The sequence below is a fragment of the Bactrocera neohumeralis genome, chromosome 4, assembly GCF_024586455.1.
Source record: "Bactrocera neohumeralis isolate Rockhampton chromosome 4, APGP_CSIRO_Bneo_wtdbg2-racon-allhic-juicebox.fasta_v2, whole genome shotgun sequence".
In the NCBI taxonomy this organism is placed as follows: Eukaryota; Metazoa; Arthropoda; class Insecta; order Diptera; family Tephritidae; genus Bactrocera; species Bactrocera neohumeralis.
In genome coordinates, this window is record NC_065921.1 from 13,084,250 (window position 1) to 13,104,720 (window position 20,471).

Here is a 20,471-nt window from a genome sequence, read left to right on the forward strand (position 1 = left end):
TGTTCATCAAAAAAATTAAAAATAAAAGAGATGTTAAAATCGAAGCGAAAAATTAACAAAAAAATAAAAAAATAAATAATTTAATCGAAAAAATTAAAAATAAAAAAGAAGTTAAGAACTTTAGCCAAAAAATAATTTATTCAAAAAAATTTAAAAAAATGAAATAAAAAGAATTAAAATAAAAAAATTGAACAAAAAAAATTTAAAACAAAAAAATTAAAAATTCAAAGGAAAGTGATTTAAATGTAAACAATTTTAAAATGCAACAACATTGGTTTCTGTAGTATTTATTTGAAAATTATAGCTACATAAACTAAGCTTTCACAAAAACGCCAGCAAAACTCAAGCGCCGAGCGCGTGCCGAAAAATGCCGAAACTGCAGAAAATGTTGCTGGAACCAGCTACTTAAACTCAAACTCTAAGCGCGCACAACACCAGTAAGCCGTTACCCCCACACTTTTCAAACTAGACAACTGAAATCCACCAAACCCTTTCTTTCTACCAGAATTGCATACGAATTCATTTCGAAGTCTTTTGTTAAACAATTTGCGCTGCAAGATGTTAGTTTTTTGTTTTTGTTGTTGGTATTTGTTTAAACTTTTAATTTAGTAGCGTTTAGTTCGTTTAGCACCGTTTTGACGCGAGCGGCAGCGCCTCGTGTACGGCACGTCGCACACTTTTCAACGCAACGCATCGCGCCACACCACACCGCTTAGTGGCCATTTACCAGCGTCGCTGTGGGCGCATGCACGCCGGGCACAGTTAGAGTGTTGTTATCAATGCCGTTCGTTGCCGCTACAGGCGTCGTTATGATATCGCCCGCGTTCGATTTGCTGCGCGTAACCAACATTGGTGTTTTGGGGCGAGGTGTTTCGGTCAGCTTGATTTTGACGCGTCCCGTTTCTGGTGAATACACCGGCGAGTAACGGCCTAATTTCGGCGACGAAGGCAGATAACTATCATCATTGTTGTTGTTGTTGTGCTCGGCACCCTCCTGCGGGTATTGTGCATATTTGGAGGCACGTGGCGACTTCGGTGTGGGGTAGCGCGGCGTGATCGGATGGTATTCATGCGGTGCGGACGCTTCGGTCACAGGTGCTGCCTGCTCTTTGCTCACTTCATCGTTTGGCGATGTGCCATTGCTGCCGTTCAGCAGTGGTTGTTGTTGGGCGGGACCATCTTTTACATCGTTCGCATCGTAGGGTTTCTTTTGTCCGGTGCCATTGATCGGTTTCGCGAGATCAGATTTGGTTTGATCGCCAATGAGTGGCGAATGTTCGTTGCCATTACGCAACGGTTTGCCCAAATTCTTTTTATCCATATCGAGTAATTCGGTTTGGCGTGGATTTTCAGCATCGTGTGCGGCATTATGACTGTTCTTGCAACGCTTGATACCTACATAGAGTATCAAGCCGACAACAATGAAGCCAAGCACGCCCAACAGCAAATATGTCGCTTTGCTGTCGTCCTTCTGTTCGCCACCTATATTTGCGGTCTGTATGGCGCTAGGTTCACCATTTGTGGCACCTTCGGTATTTATATTAGGTACATCTTCTGCCTCAACGTTGTGGTGTACAACCGGTACAATGGCTTCCTCGGTAACTGGCTCTGCAGTTTTCTCAGCATTCTCGTCGGTATCGAATATGCCCATACCGGCGCCGAAAATGTCAGCTGCCACCTTGTGGTCATCCTCCTCTTCCTCCTCAGATTTGGGCTTCTCCACCGGTTTATTGTCGAATTTGTCATCGGTGTCATCCTCATCGGGTGTGTCGAAATCATCTAAAAATGAACTTTCGCGTGCAATACTGGGATTGATGATGAGCATGCCACCGCCGCTGCCGGAACCATCATCCTCATCTTCCTCCTGTTCGATGGGTAGCGGTGGCGCATCGGTTGTAACATGTTCTTGCGAACTCTCCACAGCTGGCAAAACGGTAGTTATGGCTAAGTTCACAGGCGCATTGACATCACTCAAATCACCCGAACCCTCGACAGTATCGAGCTGTGCCACACTATTTTTCGCAGTGCTTGATTTTTCGATTGGCATGAATGCTTTACCCAACTCATCCTCATCGTCTTGATCACCGGAACCCTCAACTGGCTGATCGCCCATCATCAGCTCATTATCCTCCTCATCGTTGAGGCGTCCATTCTTCTCGTGCTCACAAATGTCCGACTGTTTGACCTGCAACCACGACTTACCTTTAACTTCAACGGGATATGTACAGGTGACGGCATGTTCCATAAAAACGTTGCGCTCTTGCAGCCAGTTGCGCACCTCCAATGTTTCGCAGGAGCAATTAATTTGATTGTGACTCAATTCAAGTGTCATTAAATTGGACAGATGTGTCATATTCAGCGGCAAATATGTGATGTCATTATGCTGTAGATTCAAAACTTGCACATGCGCCGGCAGTTTGGTCAATTTGCTCGATGTTATGCGATTGTGTTTGAGGTTCAGCTTCTTAATGCGACGTCCCAAATGTCCGAATTCGTGGAGGTCATTGTGCGACAGATCTATCGATGTGACGCTGGGTAGCTTCTCCAGCGGATGTGACAAGCGTTTCAAATTCAAGTAGGACAAGTCCAGCGAGTGTATGGGCAGTGAGGATTCCTTGGCTTCGTATAAACGGAGACCCTCCAAACTGGTGCATTTCGCGTGCAGCAGTGGTGTGTGTGTGTTTTGCGCCAGAACGCATTGACAATCAGCTGGGCAGTTGTAGTTGCTGCTGTCAGCTGTTGTAGCATTTACCGTACTAATTGCTTCTTTGCTCGGCGCGGGGGAGCCCTCAACAAGTAGACAGCAGAGTAGCAGCAAAGCGGCGTAGACTATGGGCAGCTTTAAAGCTCGTGAGTGTGTACGTAACGACTGCATTGTGGTGTGTTTCTAGCGACTAGGTGAGGCAGCAACTGGTGCCAAAGCGCCCAAATATAGCTGCGGGGCGTAGATAACAGAAAGCGGAGAGGAATTGATGTGCGAATCAGCTGATTATGTGGCCAACTGTGAAGTGAAAGAAAGAATGATTACATAATTAGTAAAAAGTGTTACTTTTAGTTGAAAAATAAAAACTAGTTCAATAAATAACACAATTTTATGAATTATTATTAATATTTTTCTCCAAATTCGAGGTAGAAGTAGTGGTTTTCTTACTCTCGCTATATATTCTAAATTAGTCCAAAACACATTGCCACCTTCGTTGTTATTACATCTATTACCCAACCCAAACTGAGTCTACGGAAATTCCTAGTACGTTTTCACACTTGCCAATTCTTTCCACACCTGCTCTTTTCCACTTTGATAAGTTATCAATAGATTACAAAATAAAATTCTCTCTCACTGTCTCACATTCGCTCTCTTCTTACGTCAGCATTTGCAGTTAACTTAGTCGGTATATATACTTATCTAGTTTAGGTGTATTTCCTATGATTAAAATGAGTTGTGACTTTCCAAAAATAAATTTTAAGGTGCTTCCAATTACAACAACAAACATAAAGCATTTAATATATGTGTTCATTAATAAACTTCTTTCCACTAAACAAAATTATCTTTATAATTGATGTGCTTAACACTTTCTTATCATATTCGCAAATACAGGTATCTTTGTCGCGTCTCAAGCTAGTTTTTAATTAACTTTTATTTGCCTTCATATTTACTTAGAATGTCACTCTTCTAGAGAAATCACAACGCTTTTTATTCGTAACTTAGTTGGCAGTGCGAATACAGTAACCATAATAAAGATATAATTACTTTGTATATATTATATTATATGTATTGAAGCTGATTACGTCACACAAATATTTTTATAAAAACAAAAAAAATACGAGTGTTGTTCTCAAGAGGTCTGATTTTTACACAATTAAAGCTTTATGAGAGCTTTATTGAAGATCGATGGGATATATGATAAAGCAAAACCACTTAAGGAAAATAATTTCTAAGTACAGTAGAATCATCTTCTCAGTTGAGGCACATTTCTGGCTTAATGGCTTCGTCAACGAGCATAATTTTTGTTATTGGGTTGAGTTAAATCCTCGTGTGGTTCAATTGCATCCCCAAAAGTGCATTGTTGTGGTATGACAGCATCATCGGGTATTATTGTTTTTGACATTATACATTTTATAATACGATGTTGACTGACCTTTTTTGTCAGGATTTGATGAAATCGACGCGGATGATCTCTATTTTCAACAAGACAGTGCGCCCCTTCATGTTTCACGTATAATGGACACATTGCGTGAAAAGCTGGCGACTCGATAATTTCAAAAAATGGTCTAGAAGGATAGCCGCCATGAACATGCCATTAAACGTCTTTAGATTATTTTATCTGGGCCTATGTTAAATTAAAGGTTTACGCCAATCAAGCAGCAATGCTCGAGGAGATCGTAGACAACATTCGTCACACTATAGCTGAAATTCCAGCCGTAATGCTGCAGCGGGTCATCAAATATTGCTGTAAACGGGTCGGATAACTACGGTTATTCCTCAGCAGGTAATGTCAAAACTCCGTCTGATTCTGATAAAACTTCTAAAAAAAAATCATTAGCCCTCTGCAGGTCTATTGAGCTTATTGTGTGAAAGATTAAAGCCCACTCAACAAACTGATTGGACCTTATTAGTGTGGCTTTAGACCTGACAAAACAACAACCGACCAGATATTCACCATGCGCCAAATTTTGGAAAAGACCCGTGGAAGGAGAATCGACACACACCACCTCTTCGTCGATTTCAAAGCTGCTTTCGACAGCACGAAAAGGAGCTGCCTTTATGCCGCAACGACTAAATTTTGTATTCCCGCAAAAATAATACGGCTGTGTAAACTGACGTAGAGCAACATTAAAAGCTATGTTAGGATCGGGTAGGACTTCTCCGAGCAATCGATACCAAACGAGATTTCAGATAAGGCGATTCTCTTTCGTGTGACTTCTTCAATCGACTTTTGGAGAAAATAATTCGAACTGCAAAACTAAAAAGAGAAGGTACCATCTTCTATAAGAGTATACAGATGATATTGATATCATTGGTATTAAAAACCGCGCCGTTAGTTCCAGAATGGATAAGACAGCGAAGCAAATGGGTCTGGTGGTGAAAGAGGGCAAGACGAAATATCTCCTGGTTATCAAACAAACAGTCGTCGCACTCGCGACTTGGTTCTCACGTCACTGTTTACAGTCATAACTTTGACGTCGTAGATAATTTCGTCTATCTTGGAACCAGCATCAACACCAACAACAACGTCAACCTCGAAATCCAACGCACAATATCTCTTGCCAACAGGTGCTACTTTGGTCTAAGTAGGCAATTGAGAAGTAAAGTCCTCTCTCGACGAACAAAAACAAAACTCTATAAGTCACTCATTATTCCTTTCCTGATATATCTGATGAGTCCGCGTTAAGAGTTTTCGAGAGGCGAGGCGTATAACTTGAATGAAAAATCCAATCCAAACAAAATATAACTATAAAAAGTGACATTTTCCACTAATTGAGCAATAAAGATTACATATGTATACATGGTATACCTGGTATATAAATATATATATATATATATTTATTCACCTTAAATACCGACATAACAATTCGATTATAAACGATAAGGATCTGCAGCAAATTTCTACGAGTTTATTCAGCTAAACTGATCATCAATTTTAATTTCATGGCAACTAAATTAGAAAATACCAAATATGTGCAGTAACAAGCCTGATTGTTTGTATGTACATACGTATGTAATGGCATATATTTGTATCGCAGCCGAAAGCTTCCAGTTTACCATATCAGCAATCGTTGCATTGAGATAACTATCTCGGCGCATTATTTATGTGTTTGTACGCCAGTGGTTTTGTTGCATGCAACGCACTCACTTTGCGGTGGCGCTGACCAGTTTGTTGTTTGTTGTGGCGGACATGAAAATCACGCAGAAAAAGCCAAGGCGTACAACACACGTACTTACATGGTCAATTACGCGCAACAAGTTGGCTAAAATGCAATTTTCCTAATGCAAATGTGTTAAAATTGCTTAGATAAATGGGTGCGCCTCTGTAATTTCGCAGATAGGCGCAAGTGGAGATAGTGGAGCACAAATGCACATACAAACAGTGAGCTATAAATATGCACAGTGTCGGTTGGCTAATTAGAAATGTGGCGAAAATATGTAACGCCGCGATTTTGTGACCGTCATTATAACAGGAAATTTTGTTCGAAAAAATAATTGGAACATTAGCATGACTTTGAAATTTTTGCAGCTGTGTGCTGCGGACATAGACAAAGAGGTGATGTTTGCAGCTGATTTGCATAAATATTATAAGCGTGTGATTTCAAGTTTTTTCCATTGAGGATAAAGAGTAAAATTATTATTTTTATAGTATTTTAATTGTTATAGTAATATAATTAATTTTTCTCTCGGTTTTTTCCAAATCTTCCGATTACTTTAAAAATGTACTTGGAATAAATATTACCTTCTGGCGAACCGGCTAAAATATATACATATATTTCTATGATGGTTTTTATCGTCTTTTAAACAAAACTACAATAACTAAGGCTGTCTAATGATCTGATAAAAAAATACTATAATAGTCTTTCTCTAACATAAGACGGTTGTGTCGGGTGTCTGATCTTGAATTTCGAAATTCCTAAAAAAGAACATCAACTTTTCAAACACGAATTATTCTGTATTTTTCATACTCTTATAGTGTATCTGAGCTATATGTTGGCTTATCGCCTTTCTCAATAATACTTGTCAAGTGTCGTGAATATAATTTGTCAATTGAAAAAAAATTGCCTTAAAGTCATGATTTTGAGCGACCAGTTTGTAAGGTGTTTGTAATGGTCCGATCTGAAAAATATTTTCGGAGATTCTGGCATTGTATTGGACGCTACTCCATGCCAAATTCCATGGAGCTAATATGTCAAATAATAATTATATCCTATAGCGGTTCGATCTGAAATTTTATTTTCGGCCACCACGAGCACGCTTGCAGAAGTCCAGACGATAAACCCAATTTTCGACGGGTTTCAAGCATAAATCGGCCGACACTGCTGCAATTTCACGTTCGATATTCGTACGAAGTTCATAAATCGTCGCTGTCTTGTTGGCATAGACCATAGACTTGATGTAGCCCCACATGAAGTCCAATGACGCCGCCGAAATCCGGATCATTTTCAAGCTGTTGCTCAGCCCAATTCAAGAACATACGACGATTGAGGTGGTTAAGAGACTTCTATACTTGCGTCAATTTGATCTTGTAAGGTTGTAGGCCAAGATTTTTTCGCAAAATTCGTCACAACGACGTCACAGAGATGCCCAATGCTTGAGAACGATGTGTGAGAGCGCTCAATTGTTGATCTGATAGGACGATTATGACGACCATAAATTGGACGTAGCGGTCTTAAAGTTAAGACCAGTGACACTGAATTTCGAAAGTAATTTTTAATAATTCCGACTCGTTGTTGAATCGTATATCCTTCAATGATGAAGTAGCAAACCTTACTGAAGAGAAATGTCAAAAGAGCGGAAAAAATATGGCGTCGTTTGCGGTCTCTATCGGTCTACTTTTGTAGTTTGTCAAATAAACGAGTTTTCCATACAAGAAGATTGATTTTGATTGATCAGCTTATATGACAGCTATATCTTATAGTGATCCGATATTAGTAGTTTCGACAAATGAAAAGCTTCTTAGGGAGAAAAGGAAGTATGCTAAATTTCAGATCGATATTAACTGAGGGACTAGTTCGTACATGCTTTGAGCTAACCTTAATCTACCCTGTCTCATCATTCGGTGAGAGGTGAAATTTGAGAAATTTTAACAAAGTGCACGAGTTAGTCTTTTAAAATATCTCATCTTGCAAATAATTTCAATTAACGACCACAGTCCTTTCAATAATTCCTTCACTTTTCGCTATAGTCATGTGTAAATATGCTACTTTTTAAAAATAATAAATTTTCAAAGATTAAATTTTTTAGTTAAATTTTTTTTTGTATTAAAGTCTTAATTTTTTTTAAATTTATTGCATTGTGTAGCAACAACACCGCTTTCAATCGTGAATGTCGCCTGCCACTTGTTGCCTACAATTGCTGTCTGCACGCCCAAGCGGCGCGAGCTCTCACTTACACCCACACACGCACTGCCCAGATGCAAGAGTGCAAGAGAAATGCGCCAGCAGGTTCACAAAACGATTGCAGTGCTTTATTTTACTGTCAACAACATATTTGAAATGTGGGAAATTAATGAAGTATTTGCCATAACTGCGGGAGGCAAGTCAACATAGCTAAAAAACTTAAAAAAATGCCGATGTTAATAAATCACTGAATATATTATATTAATAATTGCATGTATGAATGAATTTGAAAAAAATATGCGAAATGCGAAAAGCCATTCATTTTTTGGGTGAAAGCTCTAATTGGCTGTTTTCAGTTAGCGGCTTGAGGCTGCCGCTTTTACATACAAACAAATATACATATGTAGATATGTGCATGCAGATAAGCAACGGCTTAAGCGAACCGACCCGGCCTTTTACTTTGTTACTGCCGAGTTAGATATTTTTCGTACACTTGGCCTCCAAATGTCCTCGGGCCAATGGCCATGTGACAGTTTTATTATTTGTTATTAATTTATTTGGCCGGCTGTCTGCCAACTGTTTTCAAATTGTGCCGCATTCGATTGTTTGTTGCAACACTAACGTCAAGCTGTTAACTGCGGGAAGTTTAAATGTTGCACACCTACATATGTATATACAATAGAAAAGCTTAAATATACATACATATGTACAAATGTACTTATATGTAGTGACTGTGCAGCGGGCTTAAGTGATCGTCGTCGACGTTTTCGCCTTTCGACTTTTTAGTCTCAAATAAACCCAATCAGAGTCAACCTAATGGCTCTTGCCACTGATATGGCATGCAACAACACCTACGCAGTGTTGCAAATCGCCTGTGCAGTTATAAATCTCTAAAACCGACGACCATAAGACTCCAACTGTGGTTTGTTGCGTTGGCACTGCTCCTTCTTGCCACAGTGAAATGGTCAACACATTTGGTCACAAATAGCTGTCGGTATGTGCTATAATGGGTGCATTAAGCGTAACTAGGCGCCCAGAGAGAAATACACCAAAAGAAAATGTGACAAACATACACATAGCTGAGTATATTAATGCTGCTGGGTTGTGCGGATTGACGATTTTCTATTAAGGACTTTTTTTAATTCTCGAGACCCGCTTTAAATGTGTCCACACGACAATTGAATTTCTACTTTTGAAAGCATCAGCACCCACACATCGATACATACAAACATGCAAACATAAAATATAGTATGCGGACTTATGCACCAATACACATATGCCCAAGCGTTATAACTTTCCAGTACTATATTTAAAATTTTTTTTTATGCTGCCATATGATTAAAGAATTGTCAGCGCTTAAGGCGTTTCGTCCCTCGTTGATTTTAATTGGTAAATTTAATAAGAGGAATTAAAAAAGTCAGCCAGACTACTGACAGATATCGCAATGTCATTGCTGCTGTCACTGTCACTGTCGACACAATTAAAGCAAGACTTATATTACTTAAAAAGCTGCAATTTTATATATTAGGGTGGGTCGCATTTACTTTTTATTATTATTATTATTTTTTTTTTTTGGAAAAAGCTTAAGCATTAATTGATGTGCGAATCAAATTACAGGAAAAAGTGAAATTTCTTCGAATATGGGCAATCAAAAAACATGTGCCATTAATGTCCAAAATTATACACATACATATATCGCAGTAATATTTGTGCTACCCTCCTGAAAATACCAACTACCCACTTCCAATGTAGCCGTACAAAATTACGCAATTTAAATGGTTATGTGCCAGTACCGTTGTCTGTTTGGGTCTTTATTAATTAAATTGTCTGCAATTACTGCTTTATTTTATTAGCTTGTTAATAATTACGTGGCGGTTATGAGAACGGCGGCAGTGATCAATTTAATTACGCGCAACTATAACCCACTCAACCTACACACAAATCTTTTTATAGATTTTTTGTTTTGTATTTTTTCATCAAATTACTTGTTTAGTCATCATTATACCTTCATAAACCACTGGTGAAGGTTACGAGTGTAATTTGGGAAAGCATGACGAATGACTCATTGTTTTAGGATTTTGGCAGCTCTGCATGATATTTATTCTATTTATCATGATTCATTTCTGGCAATGCTTTGGATAGTCTTTTTAAAATTGCCGGGATAACGTAACCAAAAATATTTTGGAATATCAAACTCCCAACAAACAAAGTCTTAGTCCTTCGCAAATTCTTAGTAGATGTTACAAAGAAAACGAATACAGAGAAAATATTTTTGATAATCTGAAAGGGAATACCCAGTGGGAATATAAAAACAACAACTTTCTTATTTCAATACATTATAACTTAAAAAAAACTAAACTAAACTTTTAAATCGATATATCGAATAGTTTTTGAGTTGCAGCCTTCCAAAGTGTAGTCGCTCAGTTTAATAAGCTTCAACAGTTTAATTTAAGTGCGTTTTTCTAAAAACTCCATTTTTTAAATTTCATTAGTCTCAAGTTTTATAACGAGCTTCTTAAATTTATTTTTTTTTGTAATTAAACGAAGATGGTTTCTCACCGATAAATATTTTTTCTAAACAATTTAAGCCCGAAATTTTAGTCAAAACTCGATTATTTTTTTGAGAAGCCGCTATTTTGTCAAAAAATTTTATTCTGTTTATTATTTCCATTTCCTTTACTTGATTTAACATTACTTTAACGAAATCTGTTCTAGTGGCCATCACAAAAGGTCTTCTATGAGAAGAGCTCCCTGAGATCAGCTGTAGTTCCTTTTCAAATAAATATTTTAACTAAATAATACTAAGTCTTAAAATACAGTTAGAATATACCATAATACATATGTGTACAAATTTTTGGATCTGGAAAATCCGTTTTTTGGCTTTTTAACTGGTCATATGTAACCCTTTAAGTGATATTAATATTTTTATTAAATTATTAATACTTTTTCAAAAAGTTTACTTTTACTTTACCAATCTTCAAGTATATGCAAATATACCTGTAAAATTTGCAAAAAACTGAAACAGTAGTTTTTTAGGCGGCTACACTAGGTACGCCCCATAAGGGATTATATACATAACTTGTGTTGGTCGAGAAAATCGATTTTTCTTATTGCGTTTCTAAATGTGTATTTTTTTTTTTAGATAAATTTGTTCAAATTTTGTTTGTGCCTAAACTTTAAATGCGATTATCTCAAAATTATGTTTTGCAAAGAATCTCTTTGCGGTGAGCAAGATTTCTAAAGGACCGTGTGACCTATTGAAACTGTTGTTTTCTTTGATTGCGGGGTATCCATCACCTACTTATCATGCGCTCCACAAAGCGTGAAAGAAATAGAGTGTATCAGCTCAGAAGCTGCATCGCCAAAAATGGGCACATTTTTCACTCGGAATTGAAATTTAATAACTTCAGCCACAGTATATTACTGTATACGCAGTGTTTGATTATTAAAAAAATCCAGTCTTTGCAAAACAAAAGTCTTCAAGAAACCAATTTTTTCATAGAAGAAATGCTTATAACCCATTAAGTTGATTCAAAGAATCCAATCACTGCAGAGATTTTTGCGTAGATATCAATTTCGTACCACGACTCTTCCTGTTATAGCAAAAATTTTTAAAAATTTACTGCAGTGAATTCAATTATAACATTTCAGAAATTATTTTTCAACCTTAAAAATTTAATGTGTAATATTTACTACTCATATTTGCATTTTCATGAATCTGTGACCGATTAAATTTCTAAATTGCTAGTACATGTGCGTGAGTAATAAAATAAACTCACAATACTTAAAATGATAAGCACAGACACAATTACTATAAAACGTCAAAGAAAAAAACATTGCTATAGCCGCACAACATTTTCTAGAATTTAATTCAAAGTCAATACATGAAAATATACAAAGCGAAGTAAATTCAAGCTGATAAAACGAAAGACACGGTGTTGTTAAAGCCAAAAACAGGAAATGCAATATGAGTTCTCGCCACAAGCCAATTCACGCTGTGCAAACAATTTATATACAAACGCATATACACACACACAAATCTTTGCACAAAATTGCAACTCGCACTTACCAACATTGCATAAATGTGCTACAGAAGGCGTTTGAAATTCGCAGAATTTCAGGCATACTGCATTCAACATTTTCAGTCAAAGCATGGCAGCAGGCAGGAAGTTAGCAGACAAACACAGGCACTTACAAGCGCACTGCCATATTTTCACACACAGGAAACAATTTGCTAAGCAGCCAAAGCAAACAATTTTCTGCGGTAGCTAAGCATTGAACTTGAACTTGACCCTTCCTTCCTTGAATGTAGGTGTGTGCGTGTGTGCATAAACGCAAGCGCACGTGTGTGTGCGTAAGCAACAAGTAGTTGAGCTTGCTGATTGAGTGTAATGGCTGTTGCCGCGGGCATCGCACTATCAGTGACGGAGCAGCGCCAACAAACAACACACAAAATATACAAAAATGTGGGCAAATACTTTTGAAATAAATTTTTCAGTTCGCATGTGTTCAGGAATGTACATAAATATAGAAATACACTGCCACTGTCAGACACATACCAGAGATGAACTTGAGATAGAATTCGGCGCAGCGGTAAGAACACAGAAGAATATAAAAAATTCTAAATCACATTTTAAATCTGAATAAACAATTCAGATTCGTAATCAAAAAGCTATAAACTGCAATAAAAAGAAAAAAAAATATTTTACTCGCTTATATTTTTTTTGTTTGGTTACCATGATTCAAGTGCGTTGAGTTATTTGCCGAATTAATGCGCGCAGACAAATATATAAATATAATAACAATAAAATAATTAAAATAAAACACTTCAGTAATATGTTTAAATGCATGCACGTACCATTAATGTATAAATACGGTGAATTAATGTGCATATACATATATTATTTTGCTTAAACAACAATAACAATTTGTTTGGCCCTATGCCAAGTGAAATGAAATTGAAAATTATTGTGCACATTTGTGTCTATATTTATTTGGCTAGAGCACATCGCGGTGGTCTAGGGTGCAAATATGTACACATATAAACATATACGTATGCATATGTATAAATGCATATTTTGGTTTGAAAGTGAATTTTTGCAGACAATTAAGATGATAAGTTATACAATTCAAAATATTATACATTATTATTACGAAATATTTTTCTTAAATACATTAAGTTTGAACGATTATATAAGACAAGATAATCTTGAAAAATTCTTAATTTTATAAAAAAAAAAGAATTTTAGGAGTCTCGCTGAATTTCTAAACTGGGGGAATTAATTTTTTTTTATCTTATATACTCTTTAAGAAGAAAAAATATAAATTTTTACTGAAATTTATCTTAGAAAATGAGTTTCACAAATTAAAAAAAAAAAACAAATATTGTTTTATTAACTATAATTCTATAATATATCCAGAGTATTGTCCTAAATTCTAAAGTTGATCAGAGTAATAATTTTGGCATCAGCTACATATGTATATTGTGACAAAAAAGGACCCGTAAATTGTAAATAAATCGCAAAACATTTAACTATTTATCAATATTTATTTTGTCGTGTTCAAATTAATCTTCACCAGATAGTATACTTATGCCAACGATTTTTTCAGTCCTCGAAACACTTTTCACAAGCACTTTTTGGGATGGCCCTCAGCAGGTTCCACGGAGCGGAAATTTCAGTTTGGGAAACAAGAAAAAATCACACGGAGCCAAATCTGGTGAATACGATGGTTGATCGATGGTATTCATAGGGTTTTGTCTTTAAGTTCGGCCATTCCATGTAACGATTTTAAAGCATCCTTCATATTTTTAATATTGGGTAGTCGAAAAAATCGTTTCGTATTTCTAATCAAACTTAAACTTTTTTTTTATTTATTTATAATAATAAATGAAAAAACAAATATGTACGAACATATACACGAACTGATACAGCATCGTCTCCGTAAACTTTACAAATTTCATAGATGGCTTGCGTGGCATTATTCCCTTTTTAAACAAAATTTTCAAAATGTAGAGAATTTCTTCATTATTTTCACTAATTTTTGAATAGCTGTAACTTTTTTTTCAACTTCTATAGACAAAATACGAAAAGACTTTTTCGACTACAAAATTTTTGACAAATTCTATGTTTGAGATGTTTGTCCATTGTAAAAATCGCAACGCCCTACTAAGGTGTTTGACTTAAGTAGCTGCTGTAAACAAACTGGTTGACAGATGGTGCTCATATTTGGTATGGTAATTAAGGACAGTCTGACCAACATAGCAAAATATTTTTTTTTTTCAAATATCATGTAATCGGGGGATTTAATTACAAATTCCCGAGTGTTTTATGCCACAATGTGTATAAAAGCTCGCCCAAGAAATCAATTTTCACTTTTTTTGTTTTACCTTCGTCTAATTCCTAATTTGGTCTTAGCTTTTTTATTTCTTGTGATGTTTTTTTCTTTTTACTTTTGATGATGCTTTAAAAAGTTCTGCTGCCAACGCGGAAATGACGTTGTAATGGCCAAGAATTGAATATTTTCCTTGAAAAATTTCAAAACATCTTTGTTGTTATTGTAGGTGTATGAAAACGGAAATCCAAATTTCTCTTTTACTGGCTTTACTATTATGAATTTGAGTGCATAAAAAATGTTATTTACATTTTAATAAAAAATTTAATAAATTGAAACATTTTTAAGACCTTCAAATTTACTTTAAGCCAAAGTTTTGAAAATAATAAATTGAACATAGTAGACTGGTCTTAATAATTAATTTAAAAAAAATGTGTATGGTTATCCTTAATGGGTCTTTAATGATTAATTAGCAAAATCCTATTTTCTTCACAAATTTCTTTTCTGCTCGTTTCTAAAATATGGTGTAATCTTAAAAGAGATACAATATTTAAGGTTTTGGTACACTTCTAAGAAATAAAAATTAATGAAATCTATTGATTAATTAAAAAAATCTCTAAAAAGTACTCGCAAGTACATTTTATCAAACAAATTTTACTGCAAAATTCTTTAGCAAGTTTCACATAACTCATACGCCACGGTGTATCAACAAATTTGTACCTTTCACATATAAGGTTTGGAAAAGTGAGATTAGTAACTCAAAGCTAGCAAATATCTATACGTGAATATACTTGTACTCGTATGTATAAGTATTTATTTACCTGCAAATATTTTTTTATTTGTTGAATATTTATAGTTGAATTATTATTCAAATAAACTTTATTGTAACACTCTTTCTAATTAAAATGCAAATTGGCAGCCATTTAGCGTTGCTATCTTCAACTATAAATAGACTGAGCTCTGAATGCATAAAAGTAAATATTTTTATAAAGCAGGTGCTGGGCACAATTGAAAACGCAATCAAGTGATTAGTAACGTTTTAACGCCTGGATTGGTGCCTTGTTTATAAAGAAGCAAGCGCGGGAGTACGAGGTAAATATGTACTAGCACGCTTACCTATACTAACGCACTTAATATAAGATACATATGATTACGGTACATTTCTAGACATTGAATACATTTTGAGGAGCATTTGAAAATTTCCATAATTTTTCGCTAGAGCGCTCACGAGTGGCACTTAGCTGCAAATTACTCATTTGTTTATGGAATAAAACGCTTAAGTGTTATATAAACATACAATATCTTTATCTGCTTTATGGATGAAAAATTTTAAATAAATAGTTATTTTGAAATTTATGGAAATCGATAGCAATACTGCGACATATTGCACAGTCATATAATTTTATTTAAGTGTGGCAAACGTGAGAGAAAAGATAAGTGTAGAAATGATTAAGAAATTACAATCGTCCGTGCCAGGCAGGTAACCGCCAGCTGGAGTGAGAAACTTAGAGTACAAAAACGGAAACATATAGTTGAGATCACAGCGCTGTAAACGATCTTCGATAGTTTGTTCTACATAATCAGAACGGAGATGAAATTTTCAACCATACAAACACTGTAGCATGAATTTTCTAAAATCATTTTAAATTGATTAAACTATCTGCAGTATAGTCAATTTGTGATTTGCTAATTCAACTGCGAACCTGAAAGGCAGTTTAACATATGATAAAGCTTCGAATATTTATATTTCTTATTTCACAAAAATGTATTTCTGAGTGCTCGACAATATGTATAAGAAATCTATGCAGAGGCTGCACATCAAACTTTATTTGCATGCTGATGCATTTTGGTATTTACACGTACTTGTATATTCGTACATATGTAAATATACTGGAAATATTGCTTGTTCCGTATTTACTGAGAAGTGTGATATGCAGTTGTGAAATTATCGTCTAAGTATCAATATAAGTAGTTTACAAGTGTGTACACATCTATACAGTGTATTGATTTTCTGACAGAACAAGTGAAGTCTAACGAAACTTTGTTCGTGATCTGTTAATTAGTACTGCTGCAACAGATGTTTGTTAACGTCCATTGAAGAGGTGTGCGGTAATATTTACTGAGTGTCTCATCTTTTTATTTGTGTTTTTTTTTTGTTTTTTTTTTAAAGAGGCATGTGATTTGAAGCTTTCATTTTCTATACAAGTTATTCCTAAAACACCAGAAGTTCATTTCTTTTCCAGTAAAAGTTACCAATAAAAGCTATAATTAACTTTCGCGGCAATTCAGTTTTCTGAAAGCAAAATTATTTACATTTTTGATCTATCGATATTTACTTGTATGCAGCTTTTACAAATATATTTTTTTTAATTTCGATTTTGAGATAATTTTAGGCAGAAAAATCTTCCTCATAGCTAGTCATCTTTTTTCGAAGGTCCTCTTGGATATCGGCTACGGATTCAAGGGAACTCAACATTTTCCAAAATGAATGACCGATTATTAAAGTGCATTAAATTTCGTAAATATACATTTTTGATTTACTTGTTAAATAAAATGCTCCTTCAAACAAAAAAACACAAAAATCTGACTGACAACCGAATATAACCTCTGAATACCTTTAATATGCTGCCTTCCACTTTTTTATGCTATCATTGGCAAGCATTTGGTCGTTAACATAGGTATATATACATACATATGTATGTATGTAGATAAAGCTTGCTAAGTTAAGCTCTGCGGAGTATTACTTTTGCGGGTATTGCATAAGCTGTGAGTTGGACTAATTAACACAGTTTTGCTTCACTCTTTATTAGTTTCATATTTCCATGCTGGCTGTAAAATGTGAAGTATTATTATCTGTTTGTTTGTTTTTTTTTAAGAGAAGGAAGAATTTGTAAGAAAATTATACATGTTACAGAATACAAAGTAAATTAATATCTTTTTGAGGAAATAGGTAGATAATTCATAATTATTATATAAAGGTGAGCTCATAACTTTTAAAATTCAACAGCTGGTACTTCGAGATAGATTTTCAACAGCAGATATTGTTTATGTTTTGGGGGAAAAACTGAAATATGATTATAACTACATATATTAATAGAGGCTGAGTCATACATATTATCCGTTTCTATTAGGCTGAATATATTATCCTGTACATATATATATATATCAAAATGGGTTTTTTAATGCTTTATATTTGAATTCTACTATACAAGGGGAAGAAACCTCGATTAAATGAAATTAATACGAATTTCGAATGATTTATATGCCACTTTGACTTCTGTATGCCTAAATGTATACATACATACATACATATATAGCATCATATACTCATATGTAATGAAATCGTTGGCGTTTAAATTAAAGCGCGAAATTTAACCGAGAGTGCGTTAAAATTTCAATGCTTCAACGGAAAATGCCTAAAAAGTGCTATTTATGCCAATGTAAGGTTCAACAAACCGTTGAACTAGAAAAAAGGCATGACTAAGTGGTTTATGATTATTTTACGAGTGCGAGTACTCACTTGTATTTTTTTTGTCGCTTTTATATTTGATCGCCTATTAAGTGAAGTCTTCGCAAATTCTTGCTGAGTTGGCTGGACAAAGTGAAGTTCATTGTGCTTTATGGAAACGAAAGACGCACATATGTACATACATGTATGTATGTATATACAAGAACGAATTAATAGGTAACCTAGATGTGTAAATATATATATATATATATACAGCTCGGTTGACTTTTCGGTAACCATAAACAAAACCAAAACTAACAGCAACAGTTTCTAAGTGAAATTCTAAAATTATGTTTGTCTATTTAAGAATTCAATTAAGGGGTTATACCCACTCGCCAGTCAGAAAAACGCGTTTTTTGTGATTTTTTGTATGGAGATTTTTTTTTGTAATGAATAAAAAAATTATACAAAATAGTTAATTTTATTTATTTCTTATACTCTATTAATCGTCGATTCATTTTGACTAATTTTAGATTTGCCGATCTATAGAAAGACCAACGAAAAAAGGTGTTTGATGGTTGGAAAGGCAGATTTTTCTGCTTAAAATTATTTTAAATCCAAAAACCAAACTTTTTTTTTTTAATGGATTTATACAGGTAATAATCGAAAGAGTAGTTAAAATTTTGATTTTTGACAAAATGCTGGTTTGGCAAAAAAATCGTTTTTTTTTTTGGTGAAAAAATTTACAAATCTGAAAGGCTGAAAAAATCGATTTGTTTTATTAAAAATCTTACTCCTTCGATTATTGTCTGAAAATCATATCGATCGGAGCAGACGTTTCGGACAAATTTTTCTCAACGATTCGGGAAAGCGTACCAATTTTTGGTAACCGACTGCACTAACTTAAAAAACGAGCTCATATCTCTGAAATTATTATCGGATCAATTTCAAATTTGCGTGAAATATTCTCAAATATATCCTTATAATTCGATACAAAAGCATAAGAAAGTTGTTGAAATTCACAGGTGGACTTAACCTCTTAAACGAATGATAATCGAAGCCTTGAAAATCGAAGTAAAGAAAAGGAATGACTTGAATTTGTTAAGAGCTGCAGAAAAAAAACGTTCTGTCTACAAAAAAAACCTTAAATTAAAGATATATAAATGAGGGGATACACTAAAAAAATCGTAATAGGAACAAAATTTCTAGCAATCAATGTTTCTTTTGTTTTCGTGATGACATAAAACTTTATCAATTCAAAAAATTGCATTTAAATATAATTATGAATTATTCAAGTAATTAACTTCATGCATTTTTACTCTTTTTCGGCTTGACACCATTAACGTGCAAGTACAAAATTAATTTCAGATATTTAAAAGCGCTTAGCTATTCCAGTGGAGTTTCACTTTCAGCTATTATGAATTGAAATTGCGTCACCTTTTCTGATATACAAAACGAATAAATATCACCAGCAATACATATAATATGGTAACTATGGCGCTGATTTGATCATGTCATAGGCTAATAATAAAGAATGTTCCACAAAAGCGAATGGAAATTAAAACACAATGCTAAATTGTAAAAAAAAACATTTTTTTAACGAAATTTTATACAAATTATAAAAGTAGTTGGAGAAAAAACGCGAAATATGAGCGTGAAATATTTGCTAAGTGACTGAAACGAAATGTGACAGCATAAATTTAACAATTTACTAGAGGGGAAATGACTAGCTGACAGAAATTAGGCATACGAGACACACAAATTGTCTCCATCAATGGGTTGAGCATGTGTATGTGTCTTGAAATTTATTATTTCGCTCATCTTTTATAGTCTCGATATAGAATATGGCACGCGCGAGCAACTCGAGCTTTGCCATTTGTGTTTGTCTAATTGTGATAAATTTCAAGGAATAAAACTAAGAGTGATGACATTTTATAAACATAGATACAAGTTCACAAACATACCTTTAGTGAAAGTAGCTGCAATGGAAAGAGAAAATTAAAAGAGATTAGAATCAGTTCTGAAATTATTACAGGCAATAAATATATTTGATGAAGAGGTAGTTAAGTGACATAGTTTAAAGAGTAAGTCGGATGGAGAAAGTATAAAATATTTTGTTCAGCCAGCAATGTTTTAAAGTGCACTGCAGTTTTCTGAACTTTTAATCCGGCAGGGATTGTAGGAAATTATTAATACTAAAAGATTTTATAATTCATTAATAGGTATTTTAAAGATATCTAAAAATCTTTCGGATCTTGGATCTCCGTTTGTTGCAAACACGGCAGAAGAAAGAAGTCAAAGCATGTACTTGAGGTTAAAAAATACTATTTCAGAGATTTTTAAAAATGTATTATATTAAATAATTTATTATAAGAAACATCTAACCTATGTTTTTTCTATCAAAAATTGGATAAAACGGCCTATTTTTATTTTTAAAATAATTATTAAATTATTTAATCACAAAATTATTCTAATTTTTAATTCTACTATTTTTTGTCATATATTGTTACACCCTGCTTGAAACATCCAGAAGAAAATATGTGCATAAATGATCAGCGCGACGAGCCAATTGTTTAGATCGAACTACTAGCACGCAACTGCCATAACTATTATATGTCGCTTCGAGTGCAGCCGAAGTTAACGT

The 20,471-nt window shown here is 34.5% G+C and overlaps 1 protein-coding gene across 6 annotated transcripts in view; it reads right to left on the minus strand.

Moving 5' to 3' along the window:
• Nucleotides 1-271: 271 nt before the first annotated feature.
• Nucleotides 272-20,471, minus strand: part of LOC126755652 (protein windpipe) — a 100,074-nt gene continuing 79,874 nt past the window's right edge. For 4 of the 6 annotated variants that reach the window (XM_050468378.1, XM_050468379.1, XM_050468376.1 and 1 more), the window contains 2 exons: nt 19,792-19,806; nt 272-3,001 (listed from right to left, as the gene is read on the minus strand). In XM_050468378.1, coding sequence (XP_050324335.1) covers nt 713-2,875 — 2,163 coding nt within the window. In that variant the 5' untranslated portion in view covers nt 2,876-3,001; nt 19,792-19,806 and the 3' untranslated portion in view covers nt 272-712. Of the gene's footprint in view, nt 3,002-3,151; nt 3,219-19,791; nt 19,807-20,471 lie in introns of those variants that run through there. The other 2 variants (XM_050468381.1, XM_050468380.1) reach the window with 2 other exon arrangements.